The 21,393-nt window shown below is 42.5% G+C and overlaps 1 protein-coding gene across 1 annotated transcript; it reads right to left on the bottom strand.

Annotated features, from left to right (window-relative positions):
- Positions 1 to 9,421: 9,421 nt before the first annotated feature.
- On the bottom strand, positions 9,422 to 11,429 carry LOC115686939 (uncharacterized). Its single transcript, XM_030612372.1, has 3 exons — positions 11,276 to 11,429; positions 10,980 to 11,140; positions 9,422 to 9,721 (listed from the first exon to the last, which is right to left on the bottom strand). The coding sequence occupies exons 1-3, from the start codon at positions 11,427 to 11,429 to the stop codon at positions 9,422 to 9,424; spliced, it is 615 nt and encodes a 204-aa protein (XP_030468232.1).
- Between the last annotated feature and the right edge of the window lie 9,964 nt (positions 11,430 to 21,393).

Here is a 21,393-nt window from a genome sequence, read left to right as displayed (position 1 = left end):
AACACTTATCCAAAATTCGGAATACTCATAATAGGCCTAGGGGCAAAATCGTCATTTTCCGATTTCGAGCCGAATTTCTATTTTTCGACCGTACCATCCCCAAATATGACTGACCACACTAAAATGACGTCGTCCTCGCAAAATAGTCGCGCATGCCCACGAAATTCGACGCCCAAGTTCGGATCCAATTTCGCGATCAAAATCGCTCAATTACAATTTTAGAGTCTCTTACTAACGGGCGGCTATTTAGGGGTTACGCGTATCGACCTAGGGTTACTCAAGTCGTGACAGTCTCGATTACCGGGAGAACGCGAGGATTTATCGCTAGTTCCGAAGGTCGCGATCGTTCGGATTTAGTTCGGGATTTGTTCGCCACGCGTACTCTCGGCCATGCGGAATCACCCGCGATCCGATCATACGTCATTGGCCAAACTAAATTCATCACCTTCCTAGGATCGGCCCACGTTGGCCCAAAATATTTCCTCGTCGTTTCTCGGAATCGGTGCCTGATTCACTATCGATTCCCTGGTCCACGTACCGTTTTCCTAGTTAGCCATACCCTATTGTTTAGTATCCCGTGAAGGATCTGTTCCGGGCGAGACTCGCCAAAATTAATTGAGGTATAATATCAATATCATTGATCCCGGAAATGGGTCGAAATTCAGGATGTTACAGAACATCTCCATAGGTTCCAATTAGCCCGAGAACTCCGATTTGTCATCGAACAAAACAGGTAAAAATCAATCCTAGTCACGGTTTTCTCAAAAATTTCTAGAATTGAGTTTTATACACATGTGATTTTGTTGACGAAGTTTTCGCATTTTGATGTTTAAAACATGTTTTTGATCCCATTTTGTGCTGTTTGATTGCATTTGGATCATTCAAAATGCACAAAACGAGTCGGTCAACCATTAAAACCTCCTCGCCAGAATTCGGGTACCCTCGCCGGAGCATCCCCGTGGCTGTAGGGCCATTCAAGTTAGCTTTCTTGACCTTGTTTGATGTTTTTGTCCTTGATTGGAACCGAGTTAGACGGCTAGAGCGAGTATGATAATGGTTTGAAATTTGGAAAAGCTATTCTAGGTTAGTGTTAGGTTAGGTTTTTTTCTAGTCAGTTTTTCGTCGGCCGGCGAAGGTCCAGCGACACTCCGGTTGGGCTAGATTGGTAATGGGTAATGTGGACTTTGTAATGAATAAATTGGAATAGCAAAACACCCGTCGGAAGGTCGCCGAAAATTAATCCAAACCGACGGCCTCGAAAGTACTAAACTTGGAATAATGCCTACCAAGTGTTCGAAGAAATGCCAAAATGAAAAAGGTCGAAACGGTGTCGTTTTGGGTGCTGGACTCGCCGGAGAAGGCGACCGACGACCAGCGCCGGCGACGCCCAGTTCGGCCAAACCGAACCGGGTTGAACCGGGCTGGTCCGGTTCACCACTCCGGCGGGAAATTTAAAAATGATAAAAAAATCTAAAAAATAATAATGATAAAAAAATGAAAAAAAATTTCATTAAAAAATAAAAAAATCAGAAAAATTGAAAAAAATAATTAATCAAAAAATCAGAAAAAATCTAAAAATTTTAGAAATTAGAAAAATTTTAAGAAAAACAAAAAAATCACAAAAAAATATATAAAAAATAGAAAATTCATAAAAATTCAGAAAATTCAGAAAATACAAATAAAAAATGTGAAAAATTAAAAAAATCAATAAAAATTGAAAAAATGGAAAATTCATAAAAATTCAAAAATTTTCAGAAAATTCATAAAAATTCAGAAAATTAAGAAAATACAAATAAAAAATGTGAAAAATTAAAAAAATCAATAAAAAAATTTGAAAAATTGGAAAATTCACAAATATTTTAGAAAATCATAAAAAATCAATTCTCAGTTAGTAAGATTTCCGAAAAATAAAATTCAAAAATTTTAAAAATTCGCAGAATAGTCGAAAAATACCGTGTCCAACCATAAAAAGTGAGATTTGAATTTTTGTAAGTGCCCAAGTGGCTTTTTTAGAAAATCCTTAATTCAAGGGTTATAACCCCTAAAAAACCCTAAAATCCTAAAAAATGTAAATCATGAAATGAATAAGCTTCTAGAGCTTCATTAGGGTTTGGATGTTTCGATTGACTTTCATTTTTAGAGACCATTTAGGATTGATTGATCTGATTTGTCACGCCCCGAACCCCATCGAGCACGCGACACACCTCTTTGGTCGAATATCGTGATGTCCCAGAAAATTGCCGACCTAATTCAACTTATCAGAGATGTAAAGCATCAGCGAAAGCCACAAACACCCAGACAATAATTGACTAGGGTTAAAAGGGAGAATAGACATCCATTACTTATCCAACTTTATACAACATCTGCCATATACAACCCATAATATACAAGCACACCGAATATCTAAACTATGCACCACCGATATCAAAAAGATCAGTAGCCTGGGTACCCTATCTGCCAAAAATGGAACACTCCAAAAAGCCTACACTCAACCCCTAAAACTAACCCCTACGCCCCCTGGATGGCGTCCACTCCGAGTCTGACTCCTCAGGACCCGAATCTGAATCCCCCTGAGCCACCTGCTCCTCTGAGGACTCTGAATCAGCCTCGATCTCAATCGGGTTGCCTATATCACCCAACTCCACCGGAACTTCGACCCGCTCCTCCTCATCAAACTCCTCTTCCGGTTCGTTCTCTGGCTTGTCCTCGGATGCGGCCTCTAGTTCCATCTCTGGGTCTTCTTCAGGCTCGTCTTCGGGTTCTTCTTCCGGCGCCTCTTCAGGTTCTTCCTCAAGGTCTTCTTCTTCCGGTTCCTCCTCTGGTATTACCTTGAGATCCACATCCATAGGATCATACCCTGCCTGTGACTCCTCCGGCTCCGAATCAGGCTCAGCCACGAGAGGTTCAAGTGCTGCAGGTGCTAACTGTTGCCTGGACTGGGCGAGACTAGTATCCAGACTAGTCATCTCGCCGTCAGGAGGGGGTATTGCTGACGGATCCCAATCCCCTACTCCATCAAACGGAACGTCAAAGACATGGACGGGGCCAAACTCATCCAACCCGTCCCTGAACATCCAGGCGGTGTAGGTGTGGGCCTGCCAAAGAGGTAGTCCTACATCTACCCAGACTACAGTAGTATGCTTAACCCAGGTCATATTTTCGTCTATTGGGTACTCTACGACATTATGGTCCATGTGCATCGGAATCCCAAAACGCTGCGGCGACGGTGGTGGAAGGTTCATGGCTCAGGCCAGGGTTCTGAAATTGTTGGTTGAAACAACCATGAGAACACATCTCAATAAGTACATACCCTAAACCCCACCTAGGCTATCACGTACCTCCAGACAAGATCAAACATAATATCACCCAATAAACACATCATGCACACAATTGCACTTACCTGGCTTTTGATACGCACAATCTGCACGTTAGCCATAATAACACAATTTCCAATCGCATGCACATTCCAAATACATTTCACGCACTATTTTCACTCAACTCGCCAGTGACCCGCGTAACGGTACCGCCTCAGGTTCACTGCGACCATCTCATATTTTCCACTCGACTCGTCAGTGACCCGTGTAATATTACCGCCTCAGGTTCACTGCGACCAACTCATATTCACAACACTCCTTAGCCCGCGTAATGGTACCGCCTCAGGCTATGTATCTTGCCCGCGTAATGGTACCGCCTCAGGCTCAACATCCATCACCTACGGTACAATCCGCGTTATGGTACCGCCTCAGGGATTTTCATGACCACGCATACAACATCACACACAATTTCTCATTTATTCACTCGCTCGATTTTCATGCCAATATTGCCAATTTACTAGCCGATCAAATTCGGCCCATGCACGCACCAAACCACACGCATTTCTCATGCTTAATAAACACCCAATCACGGCCAATTGCCAGTCAATTCAATTCAGCCCATGCACGTACATAACGGCCCACATTTCAATTAATCAGCTCACGATTCAACAAACATATAAGGCCACTATCGGGCCACAATCACAGCCACAATCACGGCATAAATTCAGCATTTCCAAGCTCATTTCAAACCATAACAAACACCACAATCCACCCACATTACAACACACCAAACCGACACCATTTGTCCCTAAATCGAGCCATATGCTCATCAATTCAATCCACAACGTCCGGCACTCAACTCAGCCTCAAATCAGTCCCAAATCATCACCATTTCACCACCAAAATCAGTCAACATCAGCCCCTAATCAGTCCACATAAAACAGCTCTTAACAGCCACTAATTAATCCCAAAACAGCCCTTAATCAACCCGATTCAGCCCCTAATCAAGTCTATCGATACCCGATATCCTAAATAGGGTTGAGGGGGCGACTTACCTGGATTCCTAAGCTAGTTCGGCTGAAGGGGGAGGGGTGGCTGATTGGCGGCCACTCGGCGGCGAACGGCGACGGCAAGCAGCTCGGCGAATGGCGGCGGCTGGCTGGACGGTGGCTGATCTTCCACGGCTGGACAAAATCGAAGGGGGATGGTGTTTCGATGGGGACAGAATAGGGGAGAGAGAGACGGTGAGGCGGGCGGTGGTGGTGAGGCGAGCGGCCACGGCGGCGGCAAGCGGCCCCGGGCGCGGCTGATCCAGCTAGACGGGAGGATGGCGGCGGCTGCTGGCTAGGCCGAATGGCCACGGTCACGGTGGGGAGGGGGTGGTTCGGTCAGGTGAGGGAGAGAGGGAGAGTGAGGCCGAGAGAGGTGAGAGAGTAAGGAGAGAGAGAAAATTTGGATTAAATAGGCTAAGGTTAATTATTGGTGTCTAACCCAAGCCTAAATGACCATCATGCCCCTCTCTCACATTTCCAATCAACGGCCAAGATTCGATCTTATCTTGAGATCAACGGCCGAGATCGAATCTTTTCCAAAATATCCAAGGGTAAAATGGGAATTTCACAAAAATTCCAAGGGCAAAATTGTCCAAAAATCTCTATTTCTAAAGGGAGGGTGAAATGACCAAAATGCCCTTCCCCGTTTACACTTGGCTTTAACAAAGTTCCAAGGCTAAAACGATCATTTTCCATTTCTCGCCGAAATTCGATTTTTCTAAAGGATTCGGACAAATCTAAGGTTAATCATGCTAATAACAACATCGTCCAAATGTTCTGTCGTGACTTTCTAAATTCCAATGCCCAACTTGGCCTCTAATTAATGACTAAATTTTAAATAACGCAACTTGAGCATATCTCAGACTAACGGGTGGCTTTTGGGGAAATTCCCACTTTTGACCCGTGGCCGATATTAAATCAAGCCATGTTCAAGTTCACTCGGGTCATGACGACCTCGGTTGTTACTGAATCGCGAAGATCGATCGCTAGTTCCGATGGGCACGATCGTTTGGTATAGGTTCGGGGTCATTCGTCACTTCATTTCGTGGTCAAGCGCAATCACCCGCGATCCACTCATATGACAATGGCGAACTGATCCCTAACTATCCTTGGATCGGCCTACGTTGGCTCAAAATGTCACCTCGACAATTTTCATGGTCGAAAGTTAGTTCACGATCGAGTTTCTTTGGTCTTGCGAATTTAAATCCCCAATTAGCCTTTCCCTAACGGTTAGTATCCCAGAAATGATCAGTTCCGGGCGAGATCTAACTATAAGTACGTTCATAAAGTCATCCATCTCATAAATCCCAAGTTGGTAAAGTTTCAGAATGTCACATGATTGGGATTGATTGTACATTTAATACTTGTTTGGTTTTTCCGGCAATTAGAATGGATAGAATTAGTGGGTAAGCCTCGGAAATTTGCATGACACATTAGACATCGTATCGTTCTTAGGTACCGAAAGGGCGTTAGGGATCTCGATTCGGGATCAATAATGTAACCAAGTCCCAGTACTCAGAATCTCTGGTTCGTAGAATCGTGGTATTACTCCCGTACCTCGATTAGGTTTCTAGTCTACCTACCAATAATGACTAGTGGTGACTCCAAAATCACAAACCTAGACTAATAGGAAATTACCTTCCACTGTCACATGAGGTATGGTCTGGAAGAGACCCTTACACGGAAATACCTCCTTAGCGCGCAAATCTCGAAAGTCCCAAAAAAAAAGCGCGGCGCGACACGTGTCAATTATTAGGAAATATACTAATCTCTTGGTTCTCAAAGAAGCAACACACAGTTGCTCTCTCTACGACGGAAGCCGAATATATTGCATTAAGAAGCCGTTGTTTATCAACTAATGTGGATGAAACAGCAACTTTGGGATTTTGGAGAAAAGAATGAAATCATTCCTGTATTGTGTGACAGTACAAGTGTAATTAATCTCTCAAAGAATCCTATACTACACTCTCGTGCCAAGCACATTGAAGTAAGACATCATTTCATCAGAGACTTAGTAAGCAATGGAGAAATCTCCATTCAGTTTGTTGAATCGAAACATCAGCTTGCTGACATCTTCACCAAGTCCCCAGACAAACAAGCTTTCGAATTTATCAAAGGTGAACTATGAATATGCAATCCATTTGAATGAATCAGGTAATGATCACCAATTCATCAACAGAAACAACGGACTCCAGGTACGCAATGAAATTTCAAAATTGTTACCGTTACAGTGATTACACCTAGAATTTCTTACCGTTCTGACATGCTGATTTACTGCCGATATAACCGTTTTTCTCTTATCTGCTATTATCCTGATTTTTCTTGAAAATCTAATGGAATAAATAAGAAAGTTACCGTTATTAAGTAACGGCTAGCCTTCTAAACGTGGCTAAACTGCTCCTATTTATAGGGAGATAGTGCTCACGTTTTTCTCTCATCTTGTAAACTACCTAAATAAATCATTCCTCATCCTCTATAACTCCCTCAGCCAATCTTGCTTTCTTCATTCACTTAAACCGTCTCTCAATGACTCCCAAGTCTTGCAAAGCCATTGGCACACGGAAATCCACTCGCACCAGTACAATGCAATCAAAACTATCCAAGAGAAGATCATTGCACATTGATCTTACTGATCAACCATAAGCCTTGATGGAAGTAACTCAAAGTCAGAGTCTTCTTGGTTCTTAACCTGTTAGAGAACATGGAGAATCTGCCACTGTAAGCACGGCTCTTTCCTCTTCACTGAAGGAATCGTTCCTAGTGTCAAAACTCCAGAATCTCATATACGCTCTGGAAAAGGAAAGGAAATCTTGTCAGACCTTCCACTACTGCAACTGGAAGCCCCTTCATAGCCAACCATTTTGCCAAGCGCCTCTCTTGAACAAATCATACAAGCATTTATCAAAGAAAAAGGGTATGTGCTTGTCCCTACCACAAGCAAGGAACCTGAAACTCAACCCCAGACACCACTTGCTGGCGAATCCTCGCACCCACTGCCAACACTACCATCCACATAATCTTCCATTGAGAAAGAAGAAGAAACTGATCTATCAAAGAAACAAGAAGCAGAAAAAGAGCTATCACCTCCTGCTCAACTTCCTGTTCCTACTGAACAAAGCAATCCAAGGATTGAAACGGAAGAAACCGGAGGAGATAAGAAGCGAGAAGACGACGATGACCGGGTTTTTCAAAATTTTGAACTTGTTACGGCTAGTGTTATCACCTAGAGGGGGGTGAATAGGTGATTTAACAAATTGAATGATTTAAACGTACGGAATGAATATAGTCGAGGTCAACAACTTGTAAAATTAATATCAGATGGATTCGTATAACAAACTTGTATATAAATTGTTGTCAGATGATTGCGTCTGATGACTAAGACGATGTTCTGATGAACTTGTTTGACAGATATGTATGCAGTATAATATCAGCAATAATAAATAAAAGTTTAGGGATAGAGAATACTGCACACAGATCTTTATAGTGGTTCGGCTTTATTGAGCCTACGTCCACTCTCCACGCTGGCAGCCTGTTGGCTATATTTCACTATTGAATCACCAGAAGATTACAAGAGTTGTGCATCTCAAATGATAGATAATACTATCAAGTACACTCTTCACTCAAGTAATTTTCTTTCTAAAAACACAACGTGGAAAACAGTAATCACAAGTATGTAAGATCGAAGCTCTATTCAAACTTTGGAATTCTCGATTCTGGTTCATCTTCCTTGTACGACGTTTGCACTCCTTTTATACTCCTCTACTTCCAATCTATCCGTTGGACAGTCTACAGAGTATTGATCTCCAAATCAACCGGTTGGAGATTCTTCCCAAAATAAGATGCATAGCCGTTAGAAGAAAAACCATTATCTCTGAGTGATTTGATCGCCCATACAATCAAATCAAGATTTCCATAAGTGTAGTTCTTCGTATTTGAGGAACGATCTTGTGATTATCAATCTTAAAATATCAATTTGATTATCCTGCATAAACATGCCAAAAATAACACTCATTGAATCTGACGAGTAATTTTGAGTCTGATGACAAAGTCCTTTCATCGACTAAGTCTGATGACTCAGCAGTTACTTGCATCAAATAACTGAAGTGTAATTCTGGTTAGTATTAGATTGTTTTGTCATTCGTCAAAACTCATCAGAGATTTTGTTCAACAATCTCCCCCTTTTTGATGATGACAAAACTATCTATATGTGATGTAAACAATTATATTCAGATGATGATATGATGATATAACTTTTGAAGCATAATCAAATATTGTTAAGCAGTTCATATTCTGCCACTACACTGCCACTCCCAACAGTTCATTTTCTTATCCTGCATTGACATCCATTTCACATCCATTTTTTATAATACTTCTCCCCCTTTTTGACATCAGCAGAAAGGATAAACATCATAATTAATGTAATAAGAGATTAGTAGTCAAAGTGCACATAAAGTATTTAAACATTACCAAAAGTCAAACAAACATTGCAAAGGTCTCATAAAGTCAAATGCTTAAGTAAGATCAACAGAGAGTTTAAAAATGATAAGTTGGAAATGAATGAGATCAATTTTGCTGATTTTCTGGAGGAGCTGAGGATCCGGCAGGTTCAAATGATGAAGGTCCAAATAGTGCAGAAAGGAAAGGTACTTTGACAAGATGGAAACTAGAGATTTGATTTAATCGTTGCTCAATGTGTGAGTAGAGCTGATGAATCTGGCCTGCAGTGTTGATACCTGCAATTTGTATATCAGTTCTAACTTGAGCCTTTAAATTGTTGAATCTAGCTACCATCAAGTCCTTGATTTCCTGAATTCCCTCTTTGAATTCATTGCGAAGTTCTCGAACTTCATTCTGAATTGCAGCTTGTCTCCATCTTAAATCAGTAATGGCTGCATGGTCTGACATGGAAGAGGAGATGTTGTATCCAGAAGGAGTATGAGTGATCTGAACATCAATAGAAGCTGTTTCCTTCCCTTTGCTTCTTGGTGGAACTTCAGATGGACTGTTTTCACAGTCTGCAGAAGTTGCTGCTGAAGGAACTGCGTCTTTTGCATTCTAATCATGGTCATTGTTCTCAACATCTGGAGCAGTGTTTTCTTCAAACTCCTCCTGCATGTTATCATTTTGAGGATTTTCTTCTTCAAACTCTTCCTGCATATTATCATATTCAACATTTGCTTGTTGAAACTCCTCATGCATTTTTGCTTCATGTTCAAACTCCCCCTGTCTTCTAGAGAGTTCTTTCTCAGCATCTTTCTCAGCAGTGGCCATTTTATTTTGCTGATTTTCCATGACAACCTTGTTGATGATGTCACTAAGTGAATTCATCAAGTGGTCCTCTTCTTCTTGCAGTCTCTGAATTTCAAGCTAAGTGGCAGCATGTCTATCTGCACGAGCTTTGTACTTGGCATCTTGAATAATTAGCCATTGCATAAACCTTGACTCCTCAAGGCTTCTTTCATCAGCTTGAGACTGTTCAGCAGGTTGGTCATCATAAATCTACATTTCATTAGAATCACTGGCCACGGCTTGAGTTCTTTTGGCTGGTCTGTCGGTTCTGGAAACTGTCGACTGCACTTTCCTCTTTCTTACTAAGGGTTCAATTGATTCTTCCTCATCAGAATCATGAAAAATATTGACAGAGTCCTTGTGTTGTGCACTCATCAATTCTGCAGGAATAACCTTGCCCTTCTTATCCTTCCACTTTTCACTATCAAATTTGTATCCCATTTTGGTCATCATGAGTTCTCCAACGGTCATAGTTGGAAGAGGTTTACCTTTGAGTTTTGTTGGAATGGAAATTTTCAAATACTTAAAGATAGCGGTGATCAAAGCTCCATAAGGGAGTTGACCTTTACTCTTCTTAACTGTTCTATACATTTGAAGGAGAACCATATGTGAAAAAAAAAATAGGAAAGGAAGTTTGAATTGCCCAAATCAACTTGGCCTCATAGCGAAAGACATCAGTTTTGGAGGAACCTTTGGGTCTGAGACAATTGATGATGATTTTGTGCAGAACAATTGAATTTAGAGGAAAAAGAGAGTGAGATATATGAGATGTGGAGCCTCTGATGAAAGAAGAGTCTCTAGACAGAGATTGATATGCTAAATCTGAAGTAATAGGAATAAGAGAGAATTTTGTATGTTTTACTCCCAGATTGGCAGCGAGATCAAAGGCTGATAACTTGTAATCTTGTTGAAAGACAGAGAACTCAATTTTAGAAGGAGAAATGAATGACAGATTTGAGTAAAAGTAAGCCGTGAGTTCTGGGTAGACTTTGTGAGGGAGAAAGCACATTCTTTGAAAATCAAGATGTTCAATCAGTCGCTCAATTTTGATATTGAAATTTTCAAAGAAGCTGAAGTCTACAACTCTGTTATTCATTATTCCTCTTGTTAGAAGAGAGTTGTAAGTGACTTGATGAGTTTTGTTTCTAAACAAGCTAGTACTTTTCTTATCACCAGCAGGAATACCAGAAGTAGGCAAAAACTCAGCAAACAGTTTTTCATCATTATCCTCCTTCCTACTATTAATGGTTCTGCTTTTCTCCAAATTCTGCCATTCCTTTTCACCAACGAATTCGTCTCTTTCAACATTCGAAAGTTCTCATACTTTCTCTTTTCCTTTTCGAGAAACTCCTTTCTTGACAGTCACTGGGGTTTCCTGTACATTAGAGGATTCTTTCAGAACTATCCCTTTCTCAGCAACAGGCGTTCTTCCAAGCCTTATACCCTTCTCATATTCTTCCATAACTTCATGCTCAGACAGAAAACCTAAGGTTTTACATACTGCATTTACCGTACTTTGATTACTTTGATTTTCTCGAAGTACTCTAAGGGTTATTACCAGTTGTCTTGCCATAACAAAACGATCACGTTCTTGAACAGGTATACGTGGAGATTTGTTACCTGCAGAAGACTCTTGCTCTGAACCCGAATCAGAGATATCGATTTTCTTTGCTTCTCCTTCTTTGTCTGCTCTGGTGAATATGCCTGCGATTCTGTTCGATCGTTTGGAACCTTTGACTCCTTTCTTTGATTCGGTGGTCGATTTTGGTGCCATTGATGATATTTTTTAGTTTTCGAAGTGAAAGATGAGATCTTGTAGTGTGGTTTTGGAGATCGCTAGGGTTTTAGAGAATGAGTGTTCGGAGAAAGAGTGTAAGAGTGAGAGAGAAGATAAAAAGGTTTTAAACTGAGTAGTACTATTATATATCGATTTTTATAAAACCTTTTTGGAAACTGTCAATTGACAGTTATGGAAATTTCGGAAATCATATTCCGAAAATTTTGGAATTGTTATCCTCAAACGATATCAATCAAGACAACTAATATATGAGATATTCAAACAATTACTATATTTAAAATATATGAGATATACAAACCTTTTATAAGATGAGTTGCGCGCCAAAATCAGACGCTTCAATTATATGCTCAAATAGTCATCAGATGCAATAAGAGTTTGTTCTGAATATCTCAATAGAATGGGTTAATGATATTTAATTTATCTCTAATAAGCTCAAAATTTTTTTTCTCCAAAGGTTTTGTAAAGATATCAGCCAATTGCTGTTTAGTGTCTATAAATTGTCACGCCCTGAACCCTACGAGCACGCGACCATCCCTCCGAGGGTAGCAAAGGACGTGACGTCTCAGGACTCGTCGCCGACCTAAAACCGCAATATGACAAACATGCGCAAGAGGAAGTAAATAAAATACCCCAGACAATGAATAATTAAAATGGGGTAGTAGAAAGACACAATTTCAAAACAACGAATACAATTTTATACGCTTGGCATAAATTACATCGTTCATTTATACAGTTTCAAAATGGGCTACTCACAACTTCCAACCCATTTAACAAAAAGGAACAGTGGTGGAAAATCTTATGTGACATTCTGAAATTCGGCCCACTTGGGATTTATTAAATGAATGGTTTATGGACGTGCTTGTAGTTAGATCTCGCCCGGAATTGATCACTCCTAGGATACTTACCGTTAGGGAAAGGCTAATTAGGGATTTAAATTCGCACGACTAAAGAAACTCGATCGTGAATCGACTTTCGATCATAAAAATTGTCGAGGTGACATTTTGAGCCAATGTAGGCCGATCCAAGGATAGTTAGGGATCAATTCGCCGCTGTCATGTTAGTGGATCGCGGGTGATTCTGCTTGACCACGAGATGAACAGACGAATGACTCTAAATCTATACCAAACGATCGCGCCCGTCGGAACTAGCGATCGACCCTTGCGATTAAGTGACAACCGAAGTCGTCACGACCCGAGTGAACTTGAACATGGCTTGATTCAGTATCGGCCACGGGTCAAATGTGCAAATTTCCCCAAAAGCCACCCGTTAGTCTGAGATATGCTCAAGTTACGTTATTTAAAATTTAGTCATTAATTAGAGACCAAGTTGGGCATTGAAAATTTAGAAAGTCACGACAGAACATTTGGACGACATTGTTATTAGCATGATCAGCCTTAGAATTGTCCGAATCCTTCAGAAAAAATCGAATTTCGGCGAGAAATGGAAAATGACCATTTTACCACTGAGACTTTGTTAAGGCCAAGTATAAAGTGAGAGGGGCATTTTGGTCATTTCACATTAGCTTTAGAAATAGAAAATTTTGGATAATTTTGCCCTTGGGAATTTTGTGAAATTCCAATTTTGTCCTTGGATATTTTTGGCAAGGATTAATCCGGACCGTCGATCTTAGGATAAGATCGAATCTTGGCCGTTGATTGGAATTGTGAGAGAGGGGTATGATGGTCAATTAGCATGTGTATTAGACACAAATAATTGACCTTAGACTATTTAAATCAAATTTCTCTCTCTCTCCTCACTCTCTCACCTCTCTCGGCTTCTCTCTCCCTCACTCCCCCTCACGACCGAATCACCCCCTCCCCATCGTGACCGTGGCCATCCGGCCCAGCCAGCAGCCACTGCCGTCCTCCCGGCTAGCTAGATCAGCCGCGCTCGGAGCCGCTCGCCGCCGCCGTGGCCGCTCGCCTCACCACCACCGCTCACCTTACCGTCTCTCTCTCCCCTGTTCTGTCCCCACCGAATCACCATCATCCTTATTCTGTCCTGTTTAGCCGCCGTCCAGCCAGCCGCTCGCCATCGCCGTATGCCGCCGTTCAGCCGCTCGCCGTCGCCGTCCGCCGCCGAGTGGCCGCCGGTCAGCCGCCCCTCCCCTTCAGCCGAGCTAGCCTAGATTCTAAGTAAGTCGCCCCCTAAGCCCTATTTAGGATATCGAGTATCGATGGACATGATTAGGGGCTGAATCGGATTAATTAGGGGCTGTTTTGGGATTAATTAGTGGCTGTAAGGGCTGTTTTGTGTGGACTGATTAAGGGCTGATGTTGGTTGATTTCGGTGGTGAAATGGTGATGGTTTGGGACTGAATTGATGCTGAATTGGGTGCTGGAAATTGTGGCTCGTATTGATGAGCATATGGCTTGATTTAGGGACTAAATTGTGTTGGGTTGGCGTGTTGTGATGTGGCTGGTTTGTGATGTTTGTTATGGCTTGAAATAAGCATGGAAATGCTGAATTTATGCCCATGGTTGTGGCTGTGATTGGGGGCCCGAAGGTGGCCTTGTATGTTTGTTGAATGGTGAATTGATTGATTGAAATGTGGTCCATTATGTACGCGCATGGGCTGAATTGAATTGACTGACAATTGGCCGTGATTGGGTGTTTATTAAGCATGTGAAATGCGTGTGGTTTGGTGCGTGCATGGGCCGAACTTGATCGGCTAGTATATTGGCATGTTGGCGTGTAGATCGAGCGAGCGAAAAGAATGAGAAATTGTGTGTGATGTTGTATGTTTGGTCACGAAAGTCCCTGAGGCGGTACTGTTACGCAGGGAATTGTGCCGTCCTAAGGCGGTACCATAACGCGGGACGATACCCGGTATTACCGGAAGACGGCCAACCTGAGGCGGTACCATAACGCGGGTTGTGCCGTAGGTGGTGGATGTTGAGCCTGAGGCGGTACCATTACGCGGGCTAAGGAGTGTTGTGAATATGAGTTGGTCGCAGTGAACCTGAGGCGGTACTACTACGCAGGTCACTGGCGAGCTGAGTGAAAATAGTGTGATGAGGCATGAATGAGTGTATGAAATGTGGAAATGAAATGCCACGTGTTCGACTTGTGTATTGGGCGTGAAGTTAATTTGAAATGTGCATGTGATTGGAAATTATATATATTTGAGACTAACCTGCAGATTGTGCGTATCAAAAGCCAGGTAAGTGCAATTGTGTGCATGATGTGTTTATTGGGTGATATTATGTTTGGTCTTGTCTGGAGGTACGTGATAGCCTAGGTGGGGTTTAGGGTGTGTACTTATTGAGACGTGTTCTCATGGTTGTTTCAACCAACAATTTCAGAACCCCAGCCTGAGCCATGAACCTTTCACCATCACCGCTGCAGCGTTTTGGGATTCCGATGCACACCGACCATAATGTTGTAGAATACCCGACAGACGAAAATATGACCTGTGTTAAGCATACTACTGTAGTCTGGGTAGACGTAGGGCTACCTCTTTGGCAGGCCCACACCTACACCGCTTGGATGTTCAGGGACGGGTTGGATGAGTTTGGCCCTGTCCGTGACTTTGACGTTCCGTTTGACGGAGTAGGAGATTGGGATCCGTTAGCAATACCCCCTCTTGACGGCGAGATGACTAGTCTGGATACTATTCTCGCCCAGTTCGGGCAACAGTCAGCACCTGCAGCACCTGAACCTCCCGTGGCTGAGCCTGATTCGGAGCCAGAGAAGTCACAGGTAGGGTATGATCCTATGAATGTGGATCTCGAGGTAATACCAGAGGAGGAACCGGAAGAAGAAGACCCTGAGGAAGAACCTGAAGAGACGCCGGAAGAACCTGAAGATGAGCCCGAAGAAGACCCAGAGATGGAACCAGAGGACGAGCCAGAGAATGAGCCAGAGGACGAGCCGGAAGAGGAGCCTAATGAAGAGGAGCGGGTTGAGGTTCCGGTGGAGTCGGGTGACGAGGACAATCCGATCGAGATCGAGGCAGATTCCAAGTCCTCAGATGATCAGGCAGCTCTGGGAGATTCGGACTCGGGTCCTGAGGAGTCAGACTCGGAGTGGACACCATCCAGGGGGCGTAGGGGCTAGTGTAGGGGTTGAGTACAGGCCTTTTGAGGTGTTCCATTTTTGACAGTTAGGGTACCCAGGCTACTGATCTTTTTGATATCGGTGGTGCATAGTTTAGAGGTTTGGTGTGCATGTATATGATATGGTTGTATATGGTGAATATAGTATAAGTTTGGATAAGTAATGGATGTTTATTCTCCCTTGTAACTCTAGCCAATTATTGTATGGATGTTTGTGGCTTTCGCTGATTGCTTTAAATCTTTGATAAGTTGATTTGAGTCGGCGATATCCTGGGACGTCGCGATATTCGACCAAAGAGGTGTGTCGCGTGCTCGATGGGGTTCGGGGCGTGACATCTTAACTCCTCTACTCAAGAAGAATGGGGCACACACAAAAGTCGGGGCGACCCGGCCTATCCTCGGTCCCCGTGGTGCCCTGGCGCCACCTCCGAAACGGTCATGGTCACGGATCTGAAATAGTTAATTCAACAATGAGAATAAAATTCTCAATAAGCAACAACCTAAACCCTACATAGGTCAATGCGTACCCCATACAAGTTTAAGCACACGATCTAATCACGCGTAATAAACTCAAATGCACGTACTCGGCTCATTTCGAATCATGGACCATCTTTGCACATAAACCCATTTGCTATAATATGATCACATCACACAAACATACTCAAATCATACAATCGCCATACACGTGCACATTCGTACTATCCAACCATGACCCGCGTAAACACACCTCAGGTCCTTTCGCACAACTCGCGTCAACACGCCTCAGGTTGATAGCCCTCCGATCATTCCGGGCTTGTCCCGCATAACACGCCTCATGACATTTTCCAACCCCGCGTAAACACGCGTCAGGGTATACTTACATTTTCATGCCATCCAACTACGACCCACGTGAACACGCCTTAGGTCTTTTCTCACAACCCGCGTAAACACGCCTTAGGTTGGTAGCCCTCCGATCGATCCGAGCTTGTCCCACGTAACACGCCTCAGGACATTCTAAACCCCGCGTCAACACCCCTCAGGGTATCTCAAACCACACTCGCCACACAGTTCAATCAATTTCCACATCATTCACGTAATCAAACCAAACAATAATATACTCACTCGCCAGCCATTCTAATCAAACCGAGTAATCATAAATTCACTATAATTCCCACAAAATTACTCACAATAAATCAAGCACACGAAAATTCCAGTAGGCCATCAAGCTCGGCCCCCTAACCTTGCACGTCCTACTCATATTTCCAACATCAATTTCAACCTCCAAAACATCACAAATTGACCCCCAACCTCGGCCCTCAAACCGGCCATAATCAACCCACATATCGACACTAACCGATCACCATCGACCCCAAATTTCACTCGCAAAAGCCACAATGAACCAGCCATATTCACAACCACTAAATCGCCACATTTAACTCACATTCAACATCGCAACATAACCAACGCCACCCAACAATCCAGTCATTAATCAGATCAACACGGACCGTTACCCAGCCACAAAGTCACTACGGATTGACCACGATACTAGCCACGATTAACCATTAATCGGCCCTCCACTCGGCCCACAATTAACCCCTAAATCTCCCTAAACAAGCCCGATAATACCCATTATACTAGGTAGGGTTAGGGAGTCGCTTACCAAGCTTTAGGACGGCGGGGGTATGGTCGGGACAGTGGCGGCCGGCGAGACAGCGGTAAGCCGCGGCGAAGCGGCTGGTTCGGCGAAGGGGACTCGGCTACGGCTGGTGCGGGCCGGCTAAGGGCGGCAGCAGTCCCGCGAGGCAGCAGGGGGCTCGCTGAACCTGCAGCAGCTCTGTCGGCGACGGGCGAACAGAAGGCCGGACGACCGAACAGGGGAGGGGAGGCGCTGGGTTGGTCGGAACAGGGGGAGGGGGTGGTGCTGGGTGGCCGGCCAGGCGGTGGGGTGGCGGTCGATGGCTGAGGCAGCGACGGTTGGCCGGGTGGCTCGCGGCGGCGAGCAGCGCCGGCGCGATCAGATCTAGCCCGAGCCGAAGGGAAAGAGAGACGGGAACGGTCGGGCTCGGGACGATCGGCTGCATGGACGGCGGCTCTGGGTCGACGGGAATGCTGGTCGGACGGGCGCTGAGGCGCGCGGCGGCGAGCTCTGGCGATCGGCGCTCCGGCCGATTTGCTGCTCGCGGCCGAGAGGAGGAGGACGGGTGGCTCGGCTGGGGCAGGCTCGCGACGACGACGCCGGCTGGTCGAGCGGCCGGACGGCCAGGGGGTGAGCGACGCACGGCGTCGGGGCCGGATGCGTGGCGGTGGCTGGCGGTGGTGCGGCCGAGAGAGGGTAAGGGGCGGAGGACAGACGCGGCTGCAAGAGGAAGAAGGAGGGGGACGCACGCGGGGGTGAGGGGAGGAGAGAGAGAGAGAGAGAGAGAGAGAGAGAGAGAGAGAGAGAGAGAGAGAGTGTGTGTGGGCAAGTCAACCCACTCAAGTGCAATTCAAGAGTCCAAAATTGATCTTGGTGAGCAAGCCAAGATCTAAGGGCCACGAAAATTCCTAGTTTTCAATTAAAGAAAAAAATTAGAAGACACTAATTCAAATAAACACTGAAGGAGGTATATTGGTCTAGGTTTGCACCCGGTCCAAATTTTATTTTTTGACAAATCTGGGAAATCTCGAGGCTGGCCACATTTATTTTGGCGTCGTCCAATTTATTTCGTCGCGAAACTCCGAAAAATTCGACACCCAAGTTCGGGCTCTAAATAATGGCCAAATTCAATCAAACGCGATTTTAGCGAATCTCAAACTAACGGGCGGCTGTTGGGAATTACGTATGACCGACTCGTGGCCAATACTAAATCGGACCACATTCGGGTTCATTCGAGCCATGGTGACTCCGGTTGCCCGAAAGTCAGTCCACGGTCGAGTCCCCCTAGTCGCGCTAAATTAATTCCCTAGTTAGCCTTTCCCAAATGGTCAGTGTCCCGAGAGTGATCAGTTCCGGGCGAGATTACACTACAAGCGTGTTTGATGAAATACACATTTTATAAATCCCAAAAATGGGTCGAAATTTGGAATGTCACATAAATTGAACAATTATATCTCTTTTTAAAATATGATCACGGATAAAATGGTGCTTAATATCAATATGCTTAGCTCTAGAATGCAGAATAGGATTCTTGGTCAGATTGATGACACTGGTATTGTCACACTTGATCTCCACAGTTGAGTCTTCAACATTGAAGTCTTTTAATTGTTGTTTCATTCAAAGAATTTGAGCACAGCAACTACCAAGTGAGACATATTCTGCTTCTGTTGTTGAAAGAGCTACAGTTTGTTGCTTCTTTGAATACCATGAAACAAGCATGTGTCCTAATAATTAACACGTTCCTGAGGTGCTTTTCCTGTCTATTTTGCATCCAGCATAGTCAGCATCGGAATATCCAATAAAAGTAAAGTTTGATTCTTTAGAGTACCACAACCTAAGTGTAGGATTTGTGCTAATATATTTTATAATTCTTTTGACTGCAGTAAGATGAGATTCTTTTGGTTCTGATTGAAATCTTGCACACAAATAAACACTGAACAGAATATCTGGTCATGAGGCAGTTAAATATAAGAGAGAACCAATCATGCTTCTATATAATTTTTTATCTACTGATTTTCCTTTTTCATCCTTGTCTAATTTAATGGAATATGACATTGGAGTATCCGTCTTTTTACAATTTAGTAAACCAAACTTTTTAGAAATTTCTTTGGCATACTTTTCTTGACAAAGAAAGGTACCATTTTTGGTTTGCTTAATCTGTAATCCAAGGAAGAAAGTTAATTCTCCCATCATACTCATTTCAAATTCACTTTGCATCATTTTAGAAAAATTCTTACACAATTTTTCATCTGTAGAACCAAAAATGATATCATCTACATAGATTTGAATAATTAGAATATCTTTACCTTTTCTTTTGATGAATAGGGTAGTGTCTACATTACCTTTTGTGAAACCATTTTGTTCCAAAAAAGCTGCTTAGTCTTTCGTACCAAGCACGTGGTGCTTGTTTGAGACCATATAATGCTTTCTTGAGAGTATATACCTTATCAGACTTTTGAGGATCTTCAAAACCTGGAGGTTGTTCTACATATACCTCCTCTTTGATGTAGCCATTCAAGAATGCGCTTTTTATGTCCATCTGAAACAGTTTAAAATCATAGAAACAAGCATAAGCTAGCAAAATTCTTATTGCTTCTAACCTGGCCACGGGAGCATAGGTTTCATCGTAATCTATTCCTTCTTCTTGTGAATAACCTTTGGCCATAAGTCTTGCTTTGTTTCTGACGACTTTTCCTTGATCATTCAGTTTATTTCGAAATACCCATTTTGTTCCAATAACTAAATGATTTTTGGATCTAGGAACAAGTTCCCATACTTAATTGATCTGGAATTGTAAAAGTTCCTCTTACATAGCTTCAATCCAGCTTTCATCTGTCAATGCATCTTCAACATTCTTTGGTTCAACTTTTGAAATAAGAGCCATTGTATTTATGACTTCTCTTGCTTTTGCTCTGGTTTTGATTCCATCATCTAAATTTCCAATGATAAGATCATTGGGATGACTGGATTTTTGTTTCCAATTCTGTTGAGTTTTTCCTCGTTTTCATCATGGAGATTTGTTGATTCTTCATTATTTTGTAGGTTTGATGATTCCTGAATTTCATCAGATCTTTGATTCTGATGATTTTCACTTGGCATCAATTCATCAGATGCTATGTCCTGTTCGTAAGATGCTGGATTTTCACTATTAGAATCATCTTGTGGAGTCTGAGTTGTGTCTTCAAACTTGACATTTAAAGATTCTTCCACTGTTTGAGTATTTTTATTATATACTCTGTAGGCCTTGCTTGTTGTTGAGTATTCAAGAAATATTCCTTCATCTGACTTTTCATCAAACTTACCAACACGATCATTAGGATTTTTAAGAATAAAACATTTACATCCAAAAATTCGAAAGTATGAAACATTGGGAATTTTACCTTTGAACAATTCATAAGTAGTCTTTTCAAGAATTTGTTTTGGAAAAATTCTATTTGAAATATAACAAGCTTTTGAAATAGCTTCAGCCCAAAAATATGCTGGAGTTTTGTTTTCAAATAGAAGAGTTCTAGCCATTTCTTGCAAAGTTCTATTCTTTCTTTCAACTACTCCATTTTGTTCAGGAGTATAAGGTGAGGAAAAAGTATGTTGAATACCATTTTCATCACAATAGAAAGTGAAATTTTGATTTTCAAATTCTCTTCCATGATCTGATTTAATGCTCGATATAGTATAACCCTTTTCATTCTGTACCTTTTTGGCAAATTTTGAGAAATATTCAAATGTTTCATTTTTATGATCCAAAAAGAATACCCAAGTATATCTTGAATAATCGTCTATAATAACTAAACAGTATTTCTTACCTCCAAGACTTAGAGTTTGAGTAGGTCCGAAAATGTTCATATGAAGCAATTGCAAGGTTCGGTTAGTGCTTACATAATTTATTGATTTGAATGAACTTCTTACCTGCTTACCTTTGGAGCAAGCTGAACATAATTCTGTGCTTTTAAAATTTCGTTCTGGCAATCCTTTGACAAGTTTCTTGGAAGCTAATTTGGAAATTAATTTGACACTTACGTGTCCGAGCTTCCTGTGCCACTAATCAGATTCTTCTTTTATGGAAACGAGACATTGCAAGTCATCAAACTTTGTGTCTAGTAGGTAGATGTTTCCATGTCTTCGACTCGTAAATGCTTGCTTGTTAACCTTACTTATCCCAGAGCATTTGTTTTCTTGGAAAGTAATTCTGTAACCAATATCACATAATTGACTAATGCTGATTAAATTGAAATTCAAACCTTTAACAAGTGAGACTTCATTGATGATG

This window comes from Syzygium oleosum, unplaced genomic scaffold (assembly GCF_021117445.2).
Source record: "Syzygium oleosum isolate NSW1041296 unplaced genomic scaffold, Sole_v2.1 Sole_v2.16, whole genome shotgun sequence".
In the NCBI taxonomy this organism is placed as follows: Eukaryota; Viridiplantae; Streptophyta; class Magnoliopsida; order Myrtales; family Myrtaceae; genus Syzygium; species Syzygium oleosum.
The sequence above is the reverse complement of the archived record's forward strand: the minus strand, read 5'-3'. Positions and strand labels throughout refer to the sequence as shown.

Bases quoted from the DNA above. Each gene is read 5' to 3' on its own strand.
- LOC115686939 (XM_030612372.1), bottom strand. From the start codon at position 11,429: ATGGCACCAAAATCGACCACCGAATCAAAGAAAGGAGTCAAAGGTTCC. The intron at 11,141-11,275 runs GTAACAAATCTC...GTAAAACCTTAG, and splicing joins AGAGCAAGAGTCTTCTGCAG to GTTTTCTGTCTGAGCATGAA. The intron at 9,722-10,979 runs GTATGAGAACTT...CTTGAAATTCAG, and splicing joins CTCGAAAAGGAAAAGAGAAA to AGACTGCAAGAAGAAGAGGA.